At 44.8% G+C, this 27,500-nt stretch overlaps 1 protein-coding gene across 1 annotated transcript in view; it reads left to right on the top strand.

Moving 5' to 3' along the window:
- LOC138364528 (dentin matrix acidic phosphoprotein 1-like) overlaps nucleotides 1-2,757 on the top strand; it is a 54,898-nt gene extending 52,141 nt beyond the window's left edge. Inside the window, exon 2 of the mRNA XM_069324182.1 lies at nucleotides 2,357-2,757. Within this exon, the coding sequence (XP_069180283.1) occupies nucleotides 2,357-2,757 (401 nt within the window). The remainder of the gene's footprint in view (nucleotides 1-2,356) is intronic.
- Nucleotides 2,758-27,500: the final 24,743 nt, after the last annotated feature.

The raw sequence follows: 27,500 nt of genomic DNA, 5'->3' as shown, positions 1-27,500 counted from the left end.
ATTGGTTTTCGGTATCCCTTCCTCGAGTTCAATAACCCTTCTTCAATCAAGTACTCAAACACCAGTACACTGTGGTCGCTCATTCTACTGGGTCCTCAAAACCGATTTCTCTTATGTCGGAGTCGTTCAGAGTGAAGACTAGGTCGAGTCTCGCTGGTTCCTCATTGCCTCTCATCCTTGTGGGTTCTCCGACATGCTGGGTTAAAAAGTTGCTTGTCACCACCTCCAATAGTTTGGCTCTCCACGTATCCTCGCCTCCATGCGGTTCCTGGTTCTCCCAGTCAATCTTTCCGTGATTGAAGTCGCCCATGATGAGCAGGTGGGATCTATTTCTACAGGCAGCAGAGGCTGCCCTCTCAATTATAGTGTTAACTGCCTTGTTGTTGTTTTCATACTCTTGACTGGGTCTCCTGTCATTTGGTGGAGGGTTGTATATTACTGCTACTACTATTCTTGGTCCTCCCATTGTTATGGTGCCTGCTATGTAGTCTCTGAACTCCTCACAGCCCGGGATGGCCATCTCCTTAAAACTCCATTCCCTTCTCATGAGTAGGGTCACTCCGCCTCCTCCCCTACCTTCCCTCTCTTTCCTCTGTGTGTATGTGTGTGTGTGTGTGTGTGTGTGTGTGTGTGTGTGTGTGTGTGTGTGTGTGTGTGTGTGTGTGTGTGTGTGTGTGTGTGTGTGTGTGTGTGTGTGTGTATGTGTACTCACCAATTTGCACTCATCTATTTGTGCTTGCGGGGGTTGAGCTTAGGCTTTTTGTTCCCGCCTCTCAACCATCAATCAACCGGTGTACAGATTCCTGAGCCTACTGGGCACTGTCATATCCATATTTTCAGCTGTGTATGGAGTCAGCCTCCATCACATCACTGCCTAATGCATTCCACCTGTTATCTACTATGACACTGAAAAAGTTCTTTCTAATGACCTGTGGCTCATTTGGGTACTCAGTTTCCACCTGTGCCCTCTAGTTCACGTACCACCAGTGTTGAATAGTTTATCCTTGTCTACCCTGTCAGTTCCCCTGAGAATTTTGTTGAGGTGATCATGTCTCCCCTTACTCTTCTGTCTTCCAGTGTCGTAAGGGGCATTTCACGCAGCCTTTCTTCGTAGCTCATGTCTCTTAGTGCTGCGACTAGTCTAGTGGCATACCTCTGAACTTTTTCCAGCTTCGTCTTGTGTTGACAAGGTACTGGCTCCATGCTGGGGCCGCATACTCCAGGATTGGTCTTGCATATGTGGTGTACAAGATTCTGAATGATTCCTTACACTGGTTCCTGAAGGCTGTTCTGATGCTAGCCAGCCTCGCATACGCCGCAGACGTTATTCTTTTTATGTGGGCTTCAGGAGACAGGTTTGGTGCGATATCAACTCCTAGATCTTTCTCTCTGTCCGCTTCATGAAGTACTTCATCTCCTGTTCTGTATCCTGTGTCTCGCCTCCTGTTTCCACTGCCTAGTTTCATTACTTCCCGCCAAACACACACCCGAAACTACGACGTTGGTACTACGTTCCAACAAGTTTTAAACACCTCCTAACCAGTTATAACAACCAATATAGCAAGTTGTAACAATGTTCTAATACGTCATAAACACGTCAAGCCAAGATGTAACAACTTTATTACAAGTTGTAACAAGCGGAAAATAGAGACAGTTACGGTTTGTGTTTAGAGGGTTTGCATTAACTCGGGTTGAACTTTAGCAGCCATTTGTTAGACCATTCATTCAGTCTGTCTAGGTCATCTTGTAGCCTCCTACTATCATCCTCTGTTTCAATCCTCCTCATAATTTTTGCATCGTCAGCAAACATTAACACGATGCAAACATTATGAGGAGAATTACAACAGAGGATGTTAGTTTGCCCGAAACGCTACGCGTACTAGTGGCTGTACAAGAATGTAACAACTCTTGTATATATCTCAAAAAAAAAAGTTAGAGGCTACAAAATGACCTAGACAGACTACATGATGACCTGTGTGTGTGTGTATGTGTGTGTGCGTGTGCACGTCTGCGTGCATAACAAAAATATAGTCATGAGCTATACGCTGCGGGATCATTTCGAGTAATACTCAAGCTCTCAGACAAGAAGTAGTAATAATTTGGCCCAATTTACATATGCTGATCTTGGAATAATATCTTAATAAACTGGCTCAGAGAACTTTTGCACGTCGTGTGCCAGAGATATGAACATTTTGGTTCGGACTTATAATACGTGTTTGATAAACTCAAGAGTGAGGAAAACATTCTGGTTCAACATTCTGGAAGTCTGTATAGCATTTTATTCAGGCGTATTATTTATTTAGAAAACTTTACACGTAATTCTTATGCACACAAGTTGTATGAATGTCATGGTAAGAGGGAGACGATGCTCGTGGAACAGACTCATCAGAACATGCTCGTGGAACAGACTCATCAGAACATGCTCGTGGAACACTCATCAGAACATTCTCGTGGAACACTCATCAGAACATGCTCGTGGAACACTCATCAGAACATGCTCGTGGAACAGACTCATCAGAACATGCTCGTGGAACAGACTCATCAGAACATGCTCGTGGAACAGACTCATCAGAACATGCTCGTGGAACAGACTCATCAGAACATGCTCGTGGAACAGACTCATCAGAACATGCTCGTGGAACAGACTCATCAGAACATGCTCGTGGAACACTCATCAGAACATGCTCGTGGAACACTCATCAGAACATGCTCGTGGAACAGACTCATCAGAACATGCTCGTGGAACAGACTCATTAGAACATGCTCGTGGAACAGACTCATCAGAACATGCTCGTGGAACAGACTCATCAGAACATGCTCGTGGAACACTCATCAGAACATGCTCGTGGAACAGACACATCAGAACATGCTCGTGGAACACTCATCAGAACATGCTCGTGGAACACTCATCAGAACATGCTCGTGGAACAGACTCCTCAGAACATGCTCGTGGAACACTGATCAGAACATGCTCGTGGAACACTCATCAGAACATGTTCGTGGAACACTCATCAGAACATGCTCGTGGAACAGACTCATCAGAACATGCTCGTGGAACAGACTCATTAGAACATGCTCGTGGAACAGACTCATCAGAACATGCTCGTGGAACACTCATCAGAACATGCTCGTGGAACAGACTCATTAGAACATGCTCGTGGAACAGACTCATCAGAACATGCTTGTGGAACACTCATCAGAACATGCTCGTGGAACAGACTCATCAGAACATGCTTGTGGAACACTCATCAGAACATGCTCGTGGAACAGACTCATCAGAACATGCTTGTGGAACACTCATCAGAACATGCTCGTGGAACAGACTCATCAGAACATGCTCGTGGAACAGACTCATCAGAACATGCTCGTGGAACAGACTCATCAGAACATGCTCGTGGAACAGACTCATTAGAACATGCTCGTGGAACAGACTCATCAGAACATGCTCGTGGAACAGACTCATCAGAACATGCTCGTGGAACAGACTCATCAGAACATGCTCGTGGAACAGACTCATCAGAACATGCTCGTGGAACAGACTCATCAGAACATGCTCGTGGAACAGACTCATCAGAACATGCTCGTGGAACAGACTCATCAGAACATGCTCGTGGAACACTCATCAGAACATGCTCGTGGAACACTCATCAGAACATGCTCGTGGAACACTCATCAGAACATGCTCGTGGAACACTCATCAGAACATGCTCGTGGAACACTCATCAGAACATGCTCGTGGAACAGACTCATCAGAACATGCTCGTGGAACACTCATCAGAACATGCTCGTGGAACACTCATCAGAACATGCTCGTGGAACACTCATCAGAACATGCTCGTGGAACACTCATCAGAACATGCTCGTGGAACAGACTCATCAGAACATGCTCGTGGAACACTCATCAGAACATGCTCGTGGAACACTCATCAGAACATGCTCGTGGAACAGATTCATCAGAACATGGTCGTGGAACAGACTCATCAGAACATACTCGTTTAACACTCATCAGAACATGCTCTTGGAACAGACTCATCAGAACATGCTCGTGGAACAGACTCATCAGAACATGCTCGTGGAACACTCATCGGAACATGCTCGTGGCATAAACTAATCAGAACATTTAAAATAATTTTCATACTATGCTTTTTCATCCGCTTCTTGTCTAATGCAATGACTCCTGACGTAATTCCGTATTATATCTATTTGTAAAATTATAAATGGATTTGCTTATACATCCTGCTCCTTTAGTTCATTCCATTTGCCCACTACTCATACTGTGAGAAAAATCTCTAACGTCTCTATGACTTATCTAAGTATCAAGCACCCATCCATGTCCTCTTGTACTATTGGTTTTCGTTGTCTTTATTTCCCCTCTCACAATCCAATAAGTATTTTATACGTCTCTATCATGTCCTCCCTTCTCTCTACTCTTCCAGCGTCGTCAGATTTAGTTTTTCAGTCACTATTCATCCCTCATCCCTCGCAATTCCGGGTCAAAGAGGGAGAACCTCAGTCCTCCTTCAGTGTATCCTTTGAGGGGGTATTTTAAAAAGACTCGTTCCTGAGTTAAAGGGCTTAAGTTATGAGGAAAGACTGAGGGAACTGGACCCCTACACACTGGAGGAAATGAGAGAAAGGGGTGATATGATAACATAAAATAAAATTTTACGAGGAAAATTTACAAGGTAGACAAAGCAGCATTGTCTAAAACTAGAAACAGCGGAACAAGGTAGTCATAAACGGAAACTCGAGCCGCAAATGAGTCACATGGACGTCAGAAAGAACTTTTTCAGTGTCAGAGCTGTCAATAAGTGGTTCATGTTAGACGTAGAAGTCGATAAAGCTAATTCGATTCAAAATTTTATATGTGAATACGATAAAAGAGTGAGAAATAAATCACTGCATTAATAATTTAAGAACGTTGGGAAGGTGGGGCTAGGATCTAGGATGGTGAGTACATCTTGGTGAGTACATCTTGGTGATTACATCTTGGTGAGTACAAGCCTTGTTGCAAACTTCTGAACCTTTTCCCAGTTTCCTAATGAGCTTCTTCAGATGGGGCTCCACGATGGGGCGATGTACTCTTAAACTGGTCTCATGAAGGTGCCGCACCCCAACCTAAATGCCTCTGTATTTAAGTTCCTAAACGACGTTCTGTCTTTTGCTAGTGTAAAGTTTGCTGCTTTTGTTATTCTATTTATATGAGTCTCTGGAGTCAGGTTTAGTTTCATGTCCACTATCCGGTCTTTTTATCTGATCGTTACTGGGAGGTAGTTTCCCTTTCGTCGTGTACTGTCATTTTGGTCTCCTGTTACCTGTTCCCATTCTATCACCTTACAATTACTGGTGTTGAACTCCAGCAACCATTTGTCGTGCCAACTCTGCAGCTTGTTTATGTCAAATAGGCGAATCTTACACTCCTCACGTCACATCTCTTCTCATTATTTGTGCATCGTCTCTGTGTGTGTTCTCACCTATATGTTCTCACCAATTACTACCTGCAGGATCGAGCTCTAGCCCTTGAACCGCGCTTTTCTAGCTGCTGGTTGTCTAATGCTATTGTTCCTGACTTCTATCATACCAGAAATAAAGTTGTGAATTAAGGTTGCTTTAACACCCTGCTCCTTCAGGTCATTCCATTTTCCCACAACTCTTATACTAAATGAAAACTTCCTAACATCTCTATGACTCATCTCAGTCTCAGGCTTCCACCCATGCCTCCCTCCCCCCTTGAGCTATTGGTATTCAAGTTGAACATTTCTTCTATTGTCAATACCACTAAGTATTTTATATGCCAATATAATATGTCACCTCTCTCCCCTATTTTTTATCGTCGTCAGGTTCGGTTCTTTCAGGCGCTCTTCATATCCCGTCCCTCGTAACTCTGCGACGAGCCTCGCCGCAAACTTCTTTACCTTTTCCAATTTCCTAATGTGTTTCTTCAGGTGGGAACTTCGTGAAGGAGCTGCATACTCTAAGACTGTTCTGATGAAGGCAGTGTAAAGCGTCCTAAATGCCTTCTTATTAAAGTTCCTGAATGATGTTATAAGTTTTGATAGCGTAGAGTACGCTGCACTTATTATCCTAGTGAACTGTCCCTTTGGTCTCCTGTCGCTTATTCCCCCTTACATCACTTCACTTGGTCTTGTTGAAGTCCAGTAGCAATTTCTCCTATCATATCAGCTACATGTGTTTGTGTGTGTCTCTCGCCTCTCAACCATCAATTAACTGATGTACAGATTCCTGAGCCTACTGGACTCTATCATATCTACATTTGAAACTGTGTATGGAGTCAAATTCCACCACATCACCTAACAGTGCACTCCATTTACTAAGTACTCTGACACTGAAAAAGTTCTTTCTAATGTCTCTGTGGCTCATTTGGGTATTCAGCTTCCACCTGTGTCCCCTTGTGCGTGTACCACCCGTGTTAAATCATCCATCCTTGTCTACCCAGTCAATTCCTCTGAGAATTTTGTATGTGGTGATCATGTCTCCTCGAGCTCTTCTGTCTTACAGCGACGCGAGGTATAGTTCCCTCAGCCTTTCCTCGTAACTCATGCCTCATAGTTCTGGGACTAGCCTAGTGGCATTCATCTGAACTTTTCCCAGCTTCGTCTTGTGCTTGACAAGGTAGTCTCCATGCTGGGGCCCATACTTCAAGATTGGTCTTACATATGTGGTATACAAGGTTCTGAATGATTCCTTACACAGGTTCCTGAAGGCTGTTCTGATGTTAGCCAGCCTCACATACGCCACCGATGTTATTCTTTTGATGTGGGCTTCAGGAGGTATACGGTATACGTATACTTCAGGTTTACGTTGTCTTCCAGGGACTTGAGTTTCAGCTCCTTTAGCCTTTCCTCGTAGCCCATACCTCTCAGTTCCGGGACGAGCCTGGTGGCAAACCGCTGAATCTTCTCTAACTTTGTCTTGTGTTTAACTAGTTATGGACTCCAAGCTGGAGCTATATATTCCAGGATTGGTCTGACAAAAGTGGTATACAGGGTCCTGAATGATTCCTTACATTAGTTTCCAAAGGCAGTTCTTATGTTGGCCAGTCTAGCATATGCCGCTGAGGATATCCTTTTGATGTGGGCCTCTGGGGATAGGTTCGATGTGATATCAACCCCCAGATCCTTCTCGTTATTTGACACTTGTAGGATTCCACCTCCCAGATGGTACCTTGTGTTCAGCCTTCTGCTCCCTTCGCCTAATTTCATTACTTTGCACTTTCCTGAGTTGAACTTTAGTAGCCATTTTCTAGACCACTCCTTCAGCCTGTCCAAGTCGTCCTGTAATCACTGTCTATCATCATCATTCTTGATTCTTCTCAAATTTTTTGCATCATCAACAAACATTGAGAGAAATGAGTCTATACCCTCTGGAAGATCGTTTACATATATTAGAAACAGGATGGGTCCAAGTACTGAGCCCCGTGGGACTCCGCTGGTGACATCTCACCACTCTGATGTTTCCCCCCTTACTCGCTGTTTTCTCTTGCTTAGACACTCCCTTATCCACTGGAGCACCTTAGCTTTTACTCCTGTCTGTTGCTCCGTCTTTCGTAACAGCCTTTTATGGGTTACTGTGTTAAAAGCTTTCTGACAGTCCAAGAAAATGCAGTCTGCCCACCCTTCTCTTTCTTGCCAAATTTTTGTTGCTTGGTTATAGAATTCTATTAACCCTTTGAGGCATGATTTTTCATATCTGAACCCATACTGGTGGTGTGTTACAAAGCTATTTCCCCTCCAGATGCTCTACGAGCCTTTTCCTAACGATCTTCTCCATCACATTGCATGGTATGCAAGTTAAGGAAACTGGCCTGTAGTTCAGCGCTTCTTGCCTGTCACCCTTTTTGTATATTGGGACTACAGTAGTAGTCTTCCAGCTTTCTGGTAGATGTCCTGTTTTCAGGGACCTGTTATACACCATAGAGAGTGGCACACTTAGTGCTTCTGCACCTTCTTTTAGTATCCATGGTGAGATTATGTCAGGCCCAACAGCCTTTGTCACATCCAGCTCCAACAGATTCTTTCGACCTCATCACTGGTGAGATCAAAATCCTCCAAGGTTGCTTGGTTTGCCCTCTTATTTAGCGTAGGGGCTTCTCCTTGTTCTTTTGTGAGGACCTCCTGGAATCTCTTCTTGAGTTCTTCACACACCTTGTCATTCTCCGTGCATCTATTCTCCCCTTTTCTCAGTTTCATCACTTGTTCCTTCACCGCTGTTTTCCTCCTGATGTGGCTGTGGAGCAGCATTGATTGGATCTTAGCTTTACTCGCGATGTTATTTTCATACTGTCTCTCTGCTTCTCTCCTCACTCTGAGTTACTCATTTCTTGCCCTCTGGTATCTCTCCCTGCTCATTGGCGTTCTGTTATTCCTGTAGTTTCTCCATGTTCTTTTACTCACTTGCTTCGCTACTTTACATTCCTGGTTGAATCATGGATTCTTCTGTTGCATTTCGTTTTTCTCCTTTTGGACCGGGATAAATCTATCTGCAGCTTCCTGGCGTTACTGGGAGACATAGTCTATCATATCCTGTACAGTCTTCTCTCTGAGTACTGTTTCTCATGGTATTCCCCTTAGGAATTTCCTCATCTCATCACATTTTCCTCTTCAGTAATTCAGTCTTTTCCCTTTAGATCCCATCCTTGGATAGGTTATTCCTACCTCCACCAGATTCTCAAATGGCAATACAGTGTGGTCACGCATTCCTATGGGGGCTTCCTATTTGACTTCCCTTATTTCTGAGTCATTTAAGGTGAATATCAGGTCGAGTCTAGCTGGTTCGTCATTGCCTCTCATTCGTGTGGGTTCCCTGACATGTTGGCTCAGAAAGTTCCTTGTTGCCACTTCCAAGAGTTTAGCTCTCCATGTATCTGCACCTCCATGTGGGTCCCCATTCTCCCATTCTTTCCATGGTTGAAATCGTCCTTGATTAAGAGTCTGGAGCCATTCCTGCAAGCAACTGAAGCTGTTCTCTCTATTATATTATTGGTTGCCATGTTGTTCCTATCATACTCATGTCTGGGTCTTCTGTCATTTACTGGTGGGTTGTAAAAGACTGCCATTATTATCTTCGGTCCACTTTTTGTCTTAGTTCCTGTTACGTAATCTCTGAATCCGTCACAGCCCGGAATTTCTATCTCATCAAAGCTCCACTCCTTCCTTATCAACAAGGCCAACCCTCCACTTCCTCTCTCTTACCTTTCTTTCCTTACTATATAGTAGTCCTTTGGAAACACAGCGTCTGTTATGACTTCTGATAATTTTGTTTCCGTGAGTCCTATTATATCTGGGTTTTCTTCCTGCACCCTTTCCGCCAGTTCGCTTGCTTTATTGATAATCCCATCGATGTTTGAATACATTACCTTAAAGGTCACTTTCCTATATCCATTTTCACCCTCCCTCCCTCCCTACAAGTGTAGGAAGTTGATCCATGGGCATTTCTTCTTGGGTAGGCTCCTCCTCCTGTAGGTTAGTTGCCAAGGGTTCAGAGGGAGGTGGGGCGGGAGATAAAAGGCTTAAGTCTTTCTCAGGTCTGCTTGGGGCAGGAAGTAGTCCTGAGGGTATGGGGGGGAGGCAAGGATTACTTGGGGTGAGGGCACGCCTTCCTGTGGTGTAGTTAACAGGGGTCTGGGGGGAAGGCAGGGTGGGGAATGGAGTGCCTAGGTCTTGTCTGGGCCTGCTTGGGGCAGATAGAAGACCAGGGGATGGGAAGGTAGCTGATACCCGGGGTAAGACGGGGAGGAAGGATTTGAGTGATATGGTGGGCATTGTGTATTGGCAAGGAGGGATTTGTGCTGGGGGTGGAGGGGAGCCCTGTGGGTTGGTTGACTGGGGTATTGCATTTCCTTCTGGTGTTCCTGAATGGAACCCCGAAGGGTTGTTTGTGTGTGTGTGTGTTTGTGTATGTATGTGTGTGTGTGTATTGTTACGACCACATGTAGCCTGGTGTGGAACGAGAGTACCCTGTGTTATGATCTCAGCCTACAGGAAAAAGAAGTCTCCCCCATGAGAGTTATTCAGCAAGCCTGACCTAACCGGAAGGTCTAGGAAATATGGAGGTGATAACACATATGTAAAATAGTTGGTTGGATTTAAATCACAATTTGAGATTATGGGCAGTGAAGAAGAAAACAGATAAATGACTGGTTAGGAGATGTGGATGATTTGCTGGAAGTGTGAGGCTCGCTTCTGGAGGGCTTTGACCTCACATGAGGCAGACATCGCAGGGGAAAAGCTGCGCTCCATTGAGCTCCCGTCAGAAAGGAACCCCTAGTGATATATCTCGAAGAGAAGAGAAGTGTGCAGACGTACCAGCTGTGGAATCGAGCTGGGGATGTGTGGTCTCAAGTCCTGGGTGACGAGGAGTGTTTATTAAACCGCCCAGAGACATTTTCGTGGGCTGTGTGGAGCGCCCTGACCGAACGCCGTCAGAGGGATGGCGCCCTCGACTAGACAATCTGTGGTAAGCACGATATACGCCAGTTCATAGTGATTGCTTGTAGTTGGTCGTGTGCCCAGCGACAGTAGCAATGTTTATTGATAAGTTTGACATGTTTTAATAAGGCAGAAGGCCTGAAATAAGAGAGTGGAGAGGGAGGAACACGGAGCGACATCCGTCTCCCCTGAGTGCTGGCAGGCAACTGAGGGGGCCCAGCTCCTGATGGTGGAAGACCCTCCCAGTGTGAGGCCCGCCAGGCGAGGTGGAGAATGGACCCGCCCAACGGGGGAGTCCACTCTCACAGTATGTAGAGGACAGATAGAGGCTTGAGGCAAACATATTGTGTGATTATTTTTGTTTATGTGTTAAAGGGGAAACAATTTCATTGGAGTGTCAATGGGTTGCAGGTTTGTGTTTGGGGAAGAAGTTGCTGAGAACTTCGAAGCCAGCACAGAGGGAGTAGTTGATGAGACTCCAAGGTAGTGGAGCAGAGGACCTCGAGCTGTGATGAGAAGCAGTGAAGAGGAGTGTCACGTGCTTCTGTAGAGGTGGTGAAGCACCATAGTTGCTCGAGGGAGCTTCATGGTGTAGCAGCCAAGAGAGCTGTGGAGGAACCTAGCAGAAGGGTGAAGCACCGTAGTTGCTCAAGGAAACTTCATAGTAGCAGCCTGGAGGAGCTGCAGAGGACCCTGGTAGTTAAGCCCAGAAGAACCTAAAGATATCAGGGTAGTGAACTTCCAGATGTGGAAGGGAAGTTCTGGTGGATTACTTGTAGGGAGTTGATAGTGTTTGGTTGTCATTAGCGTGCAAGACGCAGAGAGAGGTGAGTGATTGTTTGCATTCTTATGTCAAGGAGTGTTTTATACTGAAGTTTAGAGTTACAGACGTAGGCTGGATTACCTACAGATGTATGTGTTCTAGGACTGATAGAGTGATCGATCGATCATTGTTGTGTATCAAGGAACATTTATACTGATATATGTTATTGCATTCACATGCTGATTTTCTTTGTACACATTTATAGATACATATATATATATATTCTCTTGCTGATGGTGCAACAGTGTATGTAGACTTGATCAACTTGAGGAGGTTGATAGTATCTGGTGGTGAACCAGGAGATAGGATACCACTTGATAAGCTGATGATAGAGTTCTGATGGTGTTGGAGTGCAACCTGATTGTAGTATTATAGAGTATAGGATTCATTATTATTATATGTGTGTATATATTGTGTATGTGCTTTGTCCAGTAAATGTATACCAATTTGCTGGTGTTTGCCCTTGTCCTAGTGAGGCTTCCCATGAAATAGTACAGAAGAAGAGAGAGAGAGAGAGAGAGAGAAAGAACCAAGAACCACTGCTGTGGACAGGGTAGAAGGTAATACTAATAAGTCAAAAAGGGGACTGAGGAGATCATATCACCTAAGGAGAGAGTGGGGAGTCACAGCGGCTCGAGTGGGTGTGTGCACGTGACAAGGAGGCTAAGTGTTGGAGCAGCATCCCCTAAATGTGTGACGTTGAGCCCCTCTCCAAGAGCCAGAAGCGCCTAGTGTGATCTTCTAGCGAGGTATAAGCACTCTACCGAGTTGTGGGTTGGGTTGTCTGCAAAGGAGGAACAACACGACAACGCCACCAACACACAACCTATAATAAATTGGGAGCCTGTATGGGAGAGTGAACTGACACACCCACACCCTGTCCAAGAGTGGATTTGTACACCCCTTGTTGAAATAGATAAACTGTGTGACCACGGGTGTATATTCTCTCTCTTTTGAAGACTCACAGGATAAGATGGATAAGGTGCAAGCGTTTATGGAGTCAGGCAAGCCTGAGGACTTGGAACGTTGCACGAGGGATCAGTTGAAACAAATAGCAGAAAAATGTGGCATTAGGTTGAAAGCATATAAAGTAGCTGGGATGAGGGATGAGATCCTGAGGCAATTAAGAGCCAAAAGTGAAGCGGCAGAGCAAGGAGCCCAAAAAGGAGCTGAAAGTGGAAAGGAGGATGATGGGCAGGATGAAGTGAGATCCCAGGGATCGAGTAGGAGCAGCAAGACTAGCCACAGTAGCAGGAGTAGCCGAAATAGGAGCTTGGAGAGATTCCAGTTAGAGCTCCAGATGCAGCGTGAGGACAAGGAGAGACAGTTCCAGCTGGAAAAGATGAAATTGGAACTCCAGATGAAAAATGAAGCCGAGAGGGAAAAAGAGAAAACCAGAATAAGGGAACTGGAGTTGGAACAGGAGAAAGAAAAAGAGAAAGCAAGACTACAGGTGGAAAAAGAAAAAGCCCAGGTCGAAAAAGAAAAAGTGAGAACAAAACAAATGCAGATAGAAGCGAACAGAACCTTGGCTGAGCAAAGGATTGAACATGGGTTGCCAGAGAGCACCACCCAGGTATCACACTCACCAGATGTTAGGGTTAGGGAGAAGGACATTCCCTTGTTTGTTCCCGAAGAGGCAGAGAGCTTCTTCGAGCATTTTGAAAAAGTAGCCAGCATCAAGGAGTGGCCACATGAGGAATGGGCCCAGCTGGTCCAGTTAAGATTGACCGGTGCAGCCAGGGAGGCATATACCCAATTGTCACTGGAAGAGTGCCAGGATTATGCCACAGTAAGGAGCAGCATATTGCGCTCGTTTCAGTTAACCCCAGAAGCTTATAGGAAGCGCTTCAGAGAGATGATCAAAGTTGGAGCATGTACTTTTGCTGAGACAGCAAGGGATCTGGAAAGACGATTCCAGAAGTGGATTGAGGCTGCTGGAGTTCGATCTTACGCTGACCTGAAGCAACTGATGGTCATGGAGAAGTTCTTGGAGATGATGCATCCCGAAACAAAGTTCAAGATCCAAGAAGCGGGGATAAAGGAGGTGAAAGTTGCCGCAGATAGGGCGCATATGATTACCGAAGCATACAAGAGCTTGAGGGAGAACAGAGTGAGAAGCAAGGCGAGATGCAGCAATTTCAGATCCAGTGGAGTCTGGGGAGGAAGAAATTATGAGAGACCCAGAAGAGTCTGGGGTGAGAAGAATTTTGATAAATGGGCAGATAAAAGTAAGTACCCTAAAGCTCAGAAGAGAAGGTCGCGCACTTCGTCTGAAAGTGAAGATGGAAGAGCTAAACGAGAAACTGATCGTTATCCAGGAAACCAAGAGTCCAGTAAAGCCCCACAGAGTGCAGGTAGTGTACCTGGCCCGAGGAACTCTCATGCGAGTGGACAAAGTCAGAGCCACTCTGGTTCTTATAGGAGAGATTTTTCCCTGGTGAGGTGTTACAATTGTAACTGATTGGGTCACGTGATGCGAGATTGTAGACAGGGCAAAAGACTTGTGACCCTGGCCATGTGTGACCCCCAAGGTAAATATGATGTGTTCCGAGACAAACCACAGAAAGTGAACTTAGTGAACGAGAGGTATAGGCCGTTCATGAGTAAAGGTTGGATCAGTATAGGAGGCCAACCTGAGGTAGAAATTGGTATCTTAAGAGATACCGGAGCTAATCAGAGCTTGATTACGAGAAGCCTGATTGGGAATGATCGACGGTTAGCTGGCAGGAGTAAGATGAGCGTATATGGGTTATTGTCTGAGAGTGACATGCCCGTTTGTACTGTCCAGCTAAGGTCAGAATATGTGTCGGCAGAGGTGATGTTGGGAGTATGCCCCGACATACCTATTCCAGGAGTCCAAGTGATCCTGGGGAATGACTTGTGCGGGACAAAGGTGTTGCCAAGAGTCATAGCGGAGACTGTGCCAGAGGAGAGCCCAGAAGGCCACGGCATGGGTGGGACACGTGAGAGTGTGAACCTGACTGACATCCGAGGAGATGAGTCAGGAGACCGCCAAGCCATTGAAAACCCTGTCTCGGTAGTGATGAAGGCAGAGGTGGCCGACGAGGGAGACGCTGGAGAATATAAGACAATGTCGATTCAACCGGTGGAAGATATCGATGTAGATATAGCGTGGTTATTTGAGGAAGGTCCGACTCAGGAAGATGAAGTCTCGGCGAGGTCAAAAGTGAAGATGGCCCAGCCGAAGAAGAATCATGTGAAGAGAGCGGACCTGAATAGAGCCCAGACTGCTGAAATTAAGAGTCGGAAGATGAATGCAACTGTGCTGAGTAGAAATGAAGAAGGATGTGGACATACTGAGGACGAGAGTAGAGTGTCAAGTGGTCCATGAGCACAGAGGCATATGGAAAGTGGAGTTGTTTGAGATGTCAGGAGTTGACATGTTTCACAGAAAACAAGGTGGAGAGATAGTGAAGAAGAGTAACTGCCGAGAAAATGAAAGGAGAAGAGACAGTATGTGTGGAGGGATGCTTACGAGCACTCTAGGAGAGGCAAAACAACATGTACAGTCGAGTGCTGTTGGATGTAGTACAGTGCTCGAAGAAACTTTTAGGGAACGAAGAAGAGTTGAAGGAGAAGAAAGGGAGTTGTATAAAGGTGAGAAGTGTGGGAAGAGGATGATGATACAAGCATGGAGGAATAGAAGAAAGCCGAGGACTCGATGGAAGTCAAAAAGGATGAGGTCTCGGATAAATGAGGAGACGAAAGGGAGAATCGTTGGTGAAGACGGGGAAGTGAAGTATGATGGCAGGAGACGAAAATATAATGGCAGTAGATGGAAGTGTGAAGACGACAGAGGCGGTACAGACAATAGATATCTGACTCTGGACGAGAAGAAAAGAAGACGAAGAAACGGAGGGTGGAAACAATAAGTAAAGTGGACCGATGGAGTGCAGGCGTCATAGGAGGACAGCCTAGCCAAGAGGTGCCAGAGGAGCCAGATCGTTTGTGAGAGGATCATGTTTCTGGCGAGTTGTGAGCCAGATGTTGCATAGAGCAAAGAACTAATTGTAGACTCCTAAGGGAGTACATAAGCAGATCAACCAGTCGAACCAATCGGTTGAAGAACGAGACAGTGTGGTGGCGGATGAATTATCCCAAGCTTTGCCACTGGAATAACTCTCAGAAATAAGGGGAGGGGAGTGTTATGATCTCAGCCTACAGGAGAAACGAGTCTCCCTCTTGAGAGTTATTCAGCAAGCCTGACCTAACCGGAAGGTCTAGGAAATATGGAGGTGATAACACATATGTAAAATAGTTGGTTGGATTTAAATCACAATTTGAGATTATGGGCAGTGAAGAAGAAAACAGATAAATGACTAGTTAGGAGATGTGGATGTTTTGCTGGAGGTGTGAGGCTCGCTTCTGGAGGGCTTTGACCTCACTTGAGGCCAGACATCGCAGGGGGAAAGCCGCGCTCCGTTGAGCTCCCGTCAGAAAGGAACCCCTAGTGATATATCTCGAAGAGAAGAGAAGTGTGCAGACGTACCAGCTGTGGAATCGAGCTGGGGATGTGTGGTCTCAAGTCCTGGGCGACAATGAGTGTTTATTAAACCGCCCAGAGACATTTTCGTGGGCTGTGTGGAGCGCCCTGACCGGATGCCGTCAGAGGGATAGCGCCCTCGACTAGACAATCTGTGGTAAGCACGATATATGCCAGTTCATAGTGATTGCTTGTAGTTGGTCGTGTGCCCAGCGACAGTAGCAATGTTTATTGATAAGTTAGACATATTTTAATAAGGCAGAAGGCCTGAAATAAGAGAGTGGAGAGGGAGGAACACGGAGCGACATCCGTCTCCTCTGAGCGCTGGCAGGCAACTGAGGGGGCCCAGCTCTTGATGGTGGAAGACCCTCCCAGCGTGAGGCCCGCCAGGCGAGGTGGAGAATGGACCTGCTCAACGGGGGAGTCCACTCTCACAGTATGTAGAGGACAAATAGAGGTTTGAGGCAAACATATTGTGTGATTATTTTTGTTTATGTGTTAAAGGGGAAACAATTTCATTGGAGTGTCAATGGGTTGCAGGTTTGTGTTTGGGGAAGAAGTTGCTGAGAACTTCGAAGCCAGCACAGAGGGAGTAGTTGATGAGACTCCAAGGTAGTGGAGCAGAGGACCTCGAGCTGTGATGAGAAGCAGTGAAGAGGAGTGTCACGTGCTTCTGTAGAGGTGGTGAAGCACCATAGTTGCTCGAGGGAGCTTCATGGTGTAGCAGCCAGGAGAGCTGTGGAGGAACCTAGCAGAAGGGTGAAGCACCGTAGTTGCTCAAGGATACTTCATGGTAGCAGCCTGGAGGAGCTGCAGAGGACCCTGGTAGTTAACCCCAGAAGAACCTAAAGATATCAGGGTAGTGAACTTCCAGATGTGGAAGGGAAGTTCTGGTGGATTACTTGTAGGGAGTTGATAGTGTTTGGTTGTCATTAGCGTGCAAGACGCAGTGAGAGGTGAGTGATTGTTTGCATTCTTACGCAAGGAGTGTTTTATACTGAAGTTTAGAGTTACAGTCGTAGGCTGGATTACCTACAGATGTATGTGTTCTAGGACTGATAGAGTGATCGATCGATCATTGTTGTGTATCAAGGAACATTTATACTGATATATGTTATTGCATTCACATGCTGATTTTCTTTGTACACATTTATAGATACATATATATATATATATATATATATATATATATATATTCTCTTGCTGATGGTGCAACAGTGTATGTAGACTTGATCAACTTGAGGAGGTTGATAGTATCAGGTGGTGAACCAGGAGATAGGATACCACTTGATAAGCTGGTGATAGAGTTCTGATGGTGTTGGAGTGCAACCTGATTGTAATAGTATAGAGTATAGGATTATTATTATTATGTGTGTGTATCTATTGTGTATGTGCTTTGTCCAGTAAATGTATTACAATTTGCTGGTGTTTGCCCTTGTCCTAGTGAGGCTTCCCATGAAATAGTACAGAAGAAGAGAGAGAGAGAGAGAGAGAGAGAGAGAGAGAGAGAGAGAGAAAGAACCAAGAACCACTGCTGTGGACAGGGTAGAAGGTAATACTAATAAGTCAAAAAGGGGATCGAGGAGATCATATCACCTAAGTAGAGAGTGGGGAGTCACAGCGGCTCGAGTGGGTGTGTGCACGTCACAACGAGGCTAAGTGTTGGAGCCGCATCCCCTAAATGTGTGACGTTGAGCCCCTCTCCAAGAGCCAGAAGCGCCTAGTGTGATCTCCTAGCGAGGTATAAGCACTCTACCGAGTTGTGGGTTTGGCTGTCTGTAAAGGAGGAACAACACGACAACGCCACCAACACACAAACTATAATACCTGTGAGAGTTATTCTGCTTTCCAGACCTGAGATTAAGAGGTCAGAGAAAAAAAAATATATAACAAACGTCATTGAATATTTTAAGAATACGAGCAGAGGATGAGCGTCTGGTAATAAATGACTGTAAATGAGATGTTGATACTTTGATGACGTGACGTGATGCTAGCAGGACGACGTGACCTCACTTGAGTCACAGCCGTCGTCAGAGGTGGTCGTTCTTCGTTGATCTCCTGAAAGGAGGAAGAATATAGTTCCCTGTGTTAGTGGTGGAGCGAAGGCTACTTGTTTGAAAGTGTGAGGAAGCTGTTGGGGGTAATAGTACACCATTTCTTTGTGATTTGGATATATTAGAGGCGACCTGAAAGTGACTGTTGGTCGCGCCTTCGTGGAACTCTAATTGTGTTTCTTCTTCAAGAAGAAGGAAGTAAACAGGTGTTTCTGTTGTGGATCCTGCTGGGCGACTCCGTGTACTCAACTCCGGACTAGAAGAAGCTATGTGAAGCAGTCCTATAGTGATTTTTGTTGGCGACCTGTTTGAGCGCCACGTTGAGGGCCAGGAAGTGAGTGCCCAACGTCATATATCTCTGTGATAAGCTTGTGTAATCGTTTACTAGATTAGCTATCAGTGTTTGATCGTGTACCCAGTGATTGTAGTGAACATATGTATATGTAGGGGTAGTGATTATATTGGCCCGTTGAGCTAAAATAAGTAATTACAGTTGAGAAGACATGCTAGAGGAAGCAGTGGTACGTCTGCTCTTGATGGAGGTCAAGGGTTGACTGAGGGGAGGCGGCCCCCCCCCCCACCCCCACCCCTGCATCGCGGCCGGCGGAAGCTCCTGGTGGCGTGTCAAGACATGTTTCCAGCTTGGATTCGTCCATGACGGGGGAATACCCACCACAGTTAGACGGCGCATTGGAGGGCGAGATGTAATGCTGGGGTATTAGTTTATTCTTTATGTTCTGTTAGGAAATTTTTTTATTGGCATGGTAATGGAATTACTAGTTTGTTTAGGAAGAAGTTAATGGCAGAACTTTGAGGCTGGAGAAGAAGTTAATGGAGGAACTTCAAGGCTGAAGAAGAAGTGTATGCTGAACTCTGTGGAAGAGCAGAATTCCATAGCGAAGAGTTACCTTCAAGTAGTGTACGGAAGCTACACGTTTCCTTGTGGAAACAGTGAGTAGCAGATTGGGAGAACTGCAGAAGTGCCCTTCCTGATATTTTAGAAGACCCAAATACACGCATTGATTAAGGAGCCTCTAGGATCAGAACAGAGGATCATTGTTGACACATGATAGTATAAGGGGAGTGTTTGAATGCTTATTGGCATGTAAATGCAGTTTTTTTTTTATTATTATTATTTTCTATCACAGACGTGGCCACACATTTACAATGCTAACCAGCATATATACATTTTCTTCTGTCCTCCATGGACAGGGTTAGAGAAGTGTTAAACATATAGTTCAAGGGTTTATTGAACACTCAACCACAGAAGGTGATTCGGTGCTTTTAAAATGCTAAGCTAACCTTCATACGTAAATACATAGATACACAGATTTACGTATGCCCTACATAAAGTGTTAGATGTGTCTTTTACATAGTGTCATTAATGTACATTCACAAAGGTGAAATGTAATTCTGATCAGCTTCCATATATACTTTATACCCATACATATACATACACACACACACATATACACACACATGCATTCACATACATGTAAATGTATGTGAATGCATGTACATGTAAATATACATACATATACATATACAAGTACATATACATGTAAATGCAGTGTAAGGTGAGAGATTGATTTCTTCTTTTGTTGGGGAAGACTTAAGTAGATGTTTCAGGTATTTCAGCTCCAAGCAGAGTTTCATATAATTTTAGGGTTGAGGATACAGTACTGGTGTGGCAGGATTTAAGCCCCAAGCAGTGAGGGGGTAGTTGATTGTGCGCCAAGAGTTAGTCAGCCACTTGATATGGACAGTTGGTGAAGTCAGGATATGATATTGGAGTGGTACCGGGTTGTAGCAGTTTAGAGTGTTGTACGGTCATATTGCTTATCATATGTGTTATTATTTACGTTTATTTATGTATTAAATGTTTTATATGTTAGCTGGCTTTTGCCCTTGTCCTCTTGAAATTCCCAGAGAGAGAGAGAGAGAGAGAGTCACGGCTGCGGATAAAGTGACAGTAAACACTCATTCACAATAGGAGGATTTAGGAGATCCTTCCTAATAGAGGAGAGGAGTGGCGAGAGTGGAGAGTCACGTCGGCTCAAGAAGGGTGTGTACACAAGACGGACGGTAGCGGGAATGTGGCTGCCGAGGTCGGCTCTTTGTTCTGTCAGAGAGTGGTTGTGGGACGCTGTCCGCCGGTACGCAAGTAACAGTCTGCTGCAATAACCAGAGCTCCCGTTTGGGGTTTAAATCTCCAACCCCTTTCCAATATCATGTAATTTTTATATTCTATAAATATTTACAAAATTTACAATAACGTATTCCCCAAGGGCGCGAATGAACAAATCATATAGAACAAGTGACTTTTCTACCAGATAAAGAGTGCTACATCCTGGCCATAACTTGTCACTATATCGCCAATGGGTACTTCACTACCACTGTTTTTTTCCCTCATAAATACTGGCACATCGTTAACCGGTTTTAGAATGCTATTTACTATTACGTAAAAATCACACTCTCACTACATGGTCAAGCTCGAGCTGCGTTTCAAAACGTTTTTGACTATATATTTGGGGAATTTTTTAAGCTCTTTGACATATGGAAGTTTGGCAGAGTATTTGTAAACACTGAATTTGAACTGAATTGAATAAGTGATTAGAATGTTATTTTGAGGTGAATTGATGATACATATATGAAAGAACAATTATAATTTATTTATTATTAATATTAGAAAAAATGAGCTGTTATTTCTGTTGTTACTACCAAGAACTACGTTTTCATTATGCATATTACTCTAATCAGTATATTATTTATAAAGTTTAAATTACTCTACGAGTGTAAATCATGCCTGGAAGAGACGACCGCATGAAAAACGTCTTGTAGATCGCTTCGCTTTTATCAAGGAAGATAAATTAAGGTGTAAAACACAGTAAGAAATCACAACAGTGTGATATATCACTGATAAAATCATTAGAGCAGGACGAGGATCGAACCAGCGTCTGGGGAAACACAGGGCGCTTCATCATGATAATGAGCGATGAGTCAGATGTATTATGTTTTCTCTCACATAAAAAGTATTATTAGGAAACTGTGTAACTGTGAAACTCCTCCATTGGAAGGCTTCCAATATTTTAGTTGACCAAGAAAATCGTATCGTAAGAGGTATCCATAAAATCCAACATTTCTTAATTATTTCACTAGGGAAAATGTCATGACTATGGAGAAATGCCCGACAGACCACTGCAACATTATTTAACACAGTGCAGTTACAACCACAACAGATCACTGGAACATTATTTAAACAGTGCAGAGTTACAAACCAAATAAGATTTCAACTTAGGTTCAACAGAACAGATGTTGTTAAACACATTGGGCAAAATCTTACTGAAGCGACCATACGAGTCATAAATACTCACACTCCGCCTAAATAAAACAGAAACATGTAACACTTTCTGGGTCAACAAGAGGCTTAGGGCTCGCGCAGGAATATCCTTGCAAAAAAAAAAAAAAAAAAAAAACACTCGGGTTGATCCCCGCTGGCCTATGGAACTGTCAGCCGCACATGATTCATGGCTCAACGTTGGGTGAGGCTAGCCCTAAGCGTCTGGCTTCTGTCCATGAGTATACGGACACTTTCATGGGTACAAGGATAATATATAACTTTAAATATGGTTATAGAATGATATAAATTAAGTTATATTATGCAACTCCCTACTTCGTGCGTTGTCTGCAAGGCTGCGCCAAGCCAACACCTGGAACCATTATATTTTGGGTACTAAAATGTCGGGTCTGCTGCTTAATAAACCGTCCGTCGACCCTCCATAACACACATTCAAAATTCCATGGATGTTATTCCATGGTCTTCTGTCAACACCTGTACTCACCTAATTGTGCTTGCGGGGGTTGAGCTTTGGCTCTTTGGACCTGTGGAGTCAGTCGTATGCTAGGGGCTCTGGGCTCCTGTCAACACCGGTGGAGTCTGTCTTATGCTAGGGCCTCTGGGCTCCTGTCAACACCGGTGGAGCCAGTATTACACCAGGAGTCCGGAGCTCCTCCACTTCCCGTTTTAAAAACTGAAAGCTCGGGCGAAGTTTAGGGGATCAAGTCTTCATTAGACGCACTTGCTTATAGTCAATATTGGCTTATTAATAAGTGCATATGTGAAATACTTATTTATTGCGAATATTTTAGTTTACCCTGAAAAGCTGAATAGAAAACACTGACCCAACCTAACCTAACCGGGAGCCGGTCGGCCGAGCGGACAGCTCACTGGACTTGTGATCCTGTGGTCCTGGGTTCGATCCCAGGCGCCGGCGAGAAACAATGGGAAGAGTTTCTTTCACCCTATGCCCCTGTTACCTAGCAGTAAAATAGGTACCTGGGTGTTAGTCAGCTGTCACGGTCTGCTTCCTGGGGGTGGAGACCTGGTCGAGGACCGGGCCGCGGGGACACTAAAAAAGCCCCGAAATCATCTCAAGATAACCTCAAGATAACCTTCTTAGTATGTTACCTATATTGATATTACAGTTTTATAAAAATAATAAAACAAAACCAAAATATTTAAATAAATTGTAAAGTAACTCAGGATATTGTCAAATATTGCATAAAATCTCTATTGTTTAATAAAACTGAAAAATAAATTCCTAATATTAAAACTGGTGTTTAGCAAATCTATAGGAAGAGTTTGTACCTTAAAAAGAAATATAACGGGGCACATACCACATATGTACTTATTAATCAGCCAAATAGTGACTAAAAGCAATAAGTCTTATGTGTACTGTCTTGTGCGAGAGCGGGTTGTAGAATTCAAGGATTGCATCAGTCGTGTAGGTCGTTCTGCCTAGACCATCACCACCACTTCTCTCTCTCTCTCTCTCTCTCTCTCTCTCTCTCTCTCTCTCTCTCTCTCTCTCTCTCTCTCTCTCTCTCTCTCTCTCTCTCTCTCTCTCTCTCTCTCTCTCTCTCTCTCAATCTGTTCATTGTTACTCACGACTCTGCATTCTCCCCACATGTTAAGTCCCTCTCCCTCCCATATTTTCTCCTCTCCAGAGAACTCTTCAAGGATTCACCTCAGTTCCTCAGCCTGGCCGCTTGATTCATACAGCCCTACACATCATGACAAGTCTGGCACGCGTGCCGGGAATGGTGAAGACTTACAGTGAGAGATTGGCGAGGCACCTTCGCCGACAGCGATGGGCGTGAGTCGGGATGGTGAAATAATTATGAGAGAATGGTGAGCAGATAAAAGATTGTTGGTAATGTGATATATCATTGTCAGTGATTGTGAAATTTTGTTGAAGGATGAACTGGGGATGGTAAGGAAGCAATGATAGGTCATGGTCAGTGGCTGGTCACATGATGCAGGAATAGTGATGAGCTTGTTAGAGAGGATAATGGAGGTTTCTCCAGATAAATTCAAGTATTTCGAGAGAGAATGACGAATAGCTGGTGATAGTGAATAGATGATGAGGAGGAGATGATGCAGGTGATAATGAAGAGGGAGAAATGAATGCTGATGGGATATTCTTGAAAATTTATGTATTTGTTGACTAGCTGAATGAATTGTGATTTTAAATGGAGAAGAGATAGTGTCATAGTATTGTAAGGGGATATTATGTAGGAATCGAAATAAGTTGATGAAATTAGTCTTAGGGAATATAATGCTCGCTCGATGACGAAGCCCTCAATACTTATTCACGGAAGTGATTCTTTTTAGGATTGAAATCAGCTTGGCGCTTTTCGCTGATAATTAAAAAAAATTGAAATGAAATTCATAGTTTGTCGCTGGAGATCAGATCATGGGGGAAATATCGAGAAAATTATAACGGAAATTTGGGAATATTGGAACAAATGGGAGTGGAGGCATCGAGAACTAATGGTGCGTAGAAATATATACGCTGCAGGGCTTACTCTATGAGAAATGTGAATAGCAGGATGGTGAAGCAGGCACAGTACACATGCAGGAAGGTGAAGCAGGAACAGTACACATGCAGGAAGGTGAAGCAGGCACAATACACATGCAGGAAGGTGAAGCAGGCACAGTACACATGCAGGAAGGTAAAGCAGGAAATACACATGCAGGAAGGTGAAGCAGTAACAGTAAACATGCAGAAGGTGAAGCAGAAGCATACACATGCAGGAAGGTGAAGCAGGCACAGTACACATGCAGGAAAGTGAAGCAGGACAGTACACATGCAGGAAAGTGAAGCAGGCACAATACACATGCAGGAAGGTGAAGCAGGTACAGTACACATGCAGGAAGAAGCAGGACAGTACACATGCAGTAAGATGAAGCAGGCACAATACACATGCAGGAAGGTGATGCAGGTACATACACATGCAGGAAGGTGAAACATGCACAATACACATGCTGGTGGGTGAAGCAGGCACAGTACATATGCAAGAAGGCGAAGCAGGCACAGTACACATGCAGGATGGTGAAGCAGGCCCAGTGTTGACCAGACCACACACTAGAAATTAAAGGGACGACGACGTTTCGGTCCGTCCTGGACCATTCAATCGACTTGAGAATGGTCCAGGACGGACCGAAACGTCGTCGTCCCTTCAATTTCTAGTGTGTGGTCTGGTCAACATACTTCAGCCACGTTATTGTGACTCATCGCCTGCACAGGCCCAGTGCACATGCAGGAAGGGGAAGCAGGCACAGTACACATGCAGGAAGGTAAAGCAGGCACAGTACACATGCAGCAAGGTGAAGCAGGCCCAGTACACATGCAGGAAGGTGAAGCAGGCACAATACACATGCAGGAAGGTGACGCAGGAACAATACACATGCAGGAAGGTGAAGCAGGCACAGTACACATGCAGGAAGGTTAAGCAGGCACAGTATACATGCAGGAAGTTGAAGCAGGCACAGTACACGGGCAGGAAGGTGAAGCAGGCACAGTACACATACAGGAAGGTGACGCAGGCACAGTACACATGCAGGAAGGGGAAGCAGGCACAGAACACATGCAGGAAGGTGAAGCATGCACAATACACATGCAGGAAGGTGAAGCATGCACAATAGACATGTAGGAAGGTGAAGCAGGAACAGTACACATGCAGGAAGGTGAAGCATGCACAATACACATGCAGGAATGTGAAGCAGGAACAGTACACATGCAGGAAGGTGAAGCAGGAACAGCACACATGCAGGAAGAGGAAGCAGGCACAGTACACATGCAGGAAGGTGAAGCAGGCCCAGTACACATGCAGGAAGATGAAGCAGGCACAGTACACATGCAGGAAGGTGAAGCAGGCCCAGTACACATGCAGGAAGATGAAGCAGGCACAGTACACATGCAGGAAGGTGAAGCATGCGCAATACACATGTAGGAAGGTGAAGCAGGCACAGTACACATGCAGGAAGATGAAGCAGGTACAGTACACATGCAGGAAAGTGAAGCAGGTACAGTACACATGCAGGAAGGTGAAGCAGGCACAGTACACATGCAGGAAGGTGAAGCAGGTACAGTACACATGCAGGAAGGGGAAACAGGCACAGTACACATGCAGGAAGGTGAAGCAGGCCCAGTACACATGCAGGAAGGTGAAGCAGGCACTGTACACATGCAGGAAGGTGAAGCAGGTACATTATACATGCAGGAAGGGGAAGCAGGAACAGTACACATGCAGGAAGGTGAAGCAGGCACAGTTCACATGCAAGAAGGTGAAGCAGGCACAGTTCACATGCAGGAAGGTGAAGCATGCGCAATACACATGCAGGAAGGTGAAGCAGGTACAGTACACATGCAGAAAGGTGATGCATGCGCAATACACATGCAGGAAAGTGAAGCAGGCACAGTACATGTATGAAGGTGAAGCAGGCACAGTACACATGCAGGAAGGTGGAGCAGGCACTGTATACATCCAGGAAGGTGAAGCAGGCACAGTACACATGCAGGAAGGTGAAGCAGGCACAGTACACATGCAGGAAGGTGAAACATGCAGAATACACATGCTGGTGGGTGAAGCAGGCTCAGTACACATGCAGGAAGGTGAAGCAGGCACAGTACACATGCAGGAAGGTGAAGCAGGCACAGTACACATGCAGGAAGGTGAAGCAGGCACAGTACACATGCAGGAAGGTGAAGCAGGCACAGTACACATGCAGGAAGATGAAGCAGGCACAGTACACATGCAGGAAGGTGAAGCAGGCACAGTACACATACAGGAAGGTGAAGCATGCACAACTCATGCTGGTGGGTGAAGCAGGCGCAGTACACATGCAGGAAGGTGAAGCAGGCACAGAATGAATTTTGGAGTTAATGTTTTAGTTACCCTCGAGAGTGAAGAAAACCGTAAGAAATATTTAGAAGATTCTTGTTAGAATTATTAATCGTACCCTTTCGGTCATATTCAACAACATATGTTTACAAGAAAGACTGCTACCAAAATATACTAATATTAAAACGCAAGACCAGCAGCAAGAAAGCGAGCCTTCACGACAAAATATCACCAAGATCTGATTCGAAATCAGATACACAATGCAGAAAATGAGATCAACGATAGCAAAACGCAACTACTTCATGCTACAGACCAATAGAGAAACACCAACATCGTCGAAAACTTTCATACTCGAATCGACCAACTCCTCTATATCCTTACAGATCGACATAACCATAGCACCGAAACAAGGATCATCATGAAATTGCCAGCATTACTTGGAGGATCTAAAGCGATTCCACGACCCAGAGATGGCTTCTTAAACTTGACCTCAATCAACCTCACTGAGGACCAAATCACTCTCTTAAATCTGGATATATACTGTCACGTTATGTCCATACCAAGTTAGATGGCCCAGAAAGTGGAGTTGGAGATCCTATTGGATGACATATTCGATCTCGAAACGCAAAAGGAGGTTACCACTAAAGACACCTTGCAAGCAGAACTTATTGCAGATGGAGGAAAGACTCGAGATAGCTACAGAAGAACCATACTCTCCCCCGAGCTCAAAGCGGCAGCTAAGAGCCTTCGTGAGAATAAGGATATAGTCGTCAGGAGAGGTGACAAGTCGCCAATGTACGTTATTCTTAAAAAAGACGGATATATGGCAAAAATGAACCTCATACTCTCTGACCAAACTAAATTCCAAAGGATAACGAAGGACACTACAACCGAATTGAAAACGAAGGTAAACACATTGGTCGAAATTGCGAACATCAAGAAATACGGACTCCACCTGCCAAAGGTTATTGGGGAATACCAATTTGGTTATGGGTAAGGGAATATCAAGACCCACAAGCCTGGAAACCCACTTCAGCCAATCATCAGCCAGATATCCACATCCACATGCAAACTGGCTAAGCGACTCAACTGTTTGCTGACTTCTTATATACCTTGTGCTTTCAGCCTGAAATCTGTAAAGGAATTCGTTGACTTACTGCGGGGAGCACGGGGCCATGGGGATAAGAGCCTCATTGGATGTAGAGTCACTGTTTAACAACGTACCTGGGGATGAAACAATCGGGATGCTAGCGGATAGAGTGTGTCGTGATCCGGCTTCTACTTCTCTTGACATACCAAAACGCATACTAAGGAAGCTACTCCAAGCCTGCACTAAAGAGGCAACCTTCTTGAGTCCAGATGGGCACATGTATAAGGAAGTAGATTCGGTCGCTTGACATGAACTTGAAACCCGCCATATACTGCAGGTATGTTGACGACATTTTTATGCAGGTACCTGATGTCAAACGTCTGCAGCAGCT

Source organism: Procambarus clarkii, chromosome 13 (assembly GCF_040958095.1).
Source record: "Procambarus clarkii isolate CNS0578487 chromosome 13, FALCON_Pclarkii_2.0, whole genome shotgun sequence".
Taxonomy (NCBI): Eukaryota; Metazoa; Arthropoda; class Malacostraca; order Decapoda; family Cambaridae; genus Procambarus; species Procambarus clarkii.
This window is presented reverse-complemented; position numbering and strand designations above follow the sequence as displayed.